This window comes from Arachis duranensis, chromosome 9 (genome assembly GCF_000817695.3).
Source record: "Arachis duranensis cultivar V14167 chromosome 9, aradu.V14167.gnm2.J7QH, whole genome shotgun sequence".
Taxonomy (NCBI): Eukaryota; Viridiplantae; Streptophyta; class Magnoliopsida; order Fabales; family Fabaceae; genus Arachis; species Arachis duranensis.
This window is the reverse complement of record NC_029780.3, coordinates 8,986,471-8,987,191: the sequence shown is the minus strand read 5'-3', so window position 1 is coordinate 8,987,191 and position 721 is coordinate 8,986,471. Positions and strand designations below refer to the sequence as shown.

Below are 721 nucleotides of genomic sequence, written 5' to 3'. Positions count from 1 at the left end.
ATATATATTTTTTAATTTTTTACTTTTATTATTAAAAATTTGACAAAAATACTACAAAATAAAAAATGATCTTTTTCATTAAAAATTTTTTTTTATCGATTTAATAGCATCCAAACTGAAAAAGGTAAAGTTTTGTTTTAAAAATTATTGTTTATATAACAATCTTTCATAAATAGATGCATCACAGTAATTAACGATATATATAAGTTTCACGGTTAAATTTTATAAAATAAATTAATAGAGAAACATAACATATCCACTGTTTATTATTATAGAAAATTAAATTAATATTTTTTTAAAAAAACTAATTAATCCGAATTTAAAAACTTAAAAAAAAAAACTAATCGTCGCTTTACGCATAAAACAATTATACAAATAAAAATGATTGAAATAAATTTAATAACATTCTTTCGCAATGTCGTCTTTTTGCCTCTAAACTCTACACATAATTCCCCTTATATATCTTACATATTCTGTTGCAATACATAATTTGGAATTTGGCACTTGATTGAAAATAAAGATTAAATAAAAATAAAATATTACTATTCTATAACACATTTTTATTTATATAATTGCTCCAAAATATCTGCGTTGAAATATAAAAATCACCTTCATCATTAATATATTATTACAGGTAGTGGCATTGCCAAGGATATATTAGTTGGAGGCAACCCTGCTCATGTCCCAAACCAAGGTATATATGCCTGCTTCCATGCTTGTG

General features: G+C 22.5%; 1 protein-coding gene across 2 annotated transcripts in view; it reads left to right on the top strand.

Annotated features, from left to right (window-relative positions):
• Window positions 1-721, top strand: part of LOC107464495 (uncharacterized) — a 26,895-nt gene that overhangs the window by 671 nt on the left and 25,503 nt on the right. For both annotated transcript variants that reach the window (XM_052253610.1, XM_016083419.3), the window contains exon 2: window positions 635-694. In XM_052253610.1, the coding sequence (XP_052109570.1) occupies window positions 635-694 (60 nt within the window). The remainder of the gene's footprint in view (window positions 1-634; window positions 695-721) is intronic.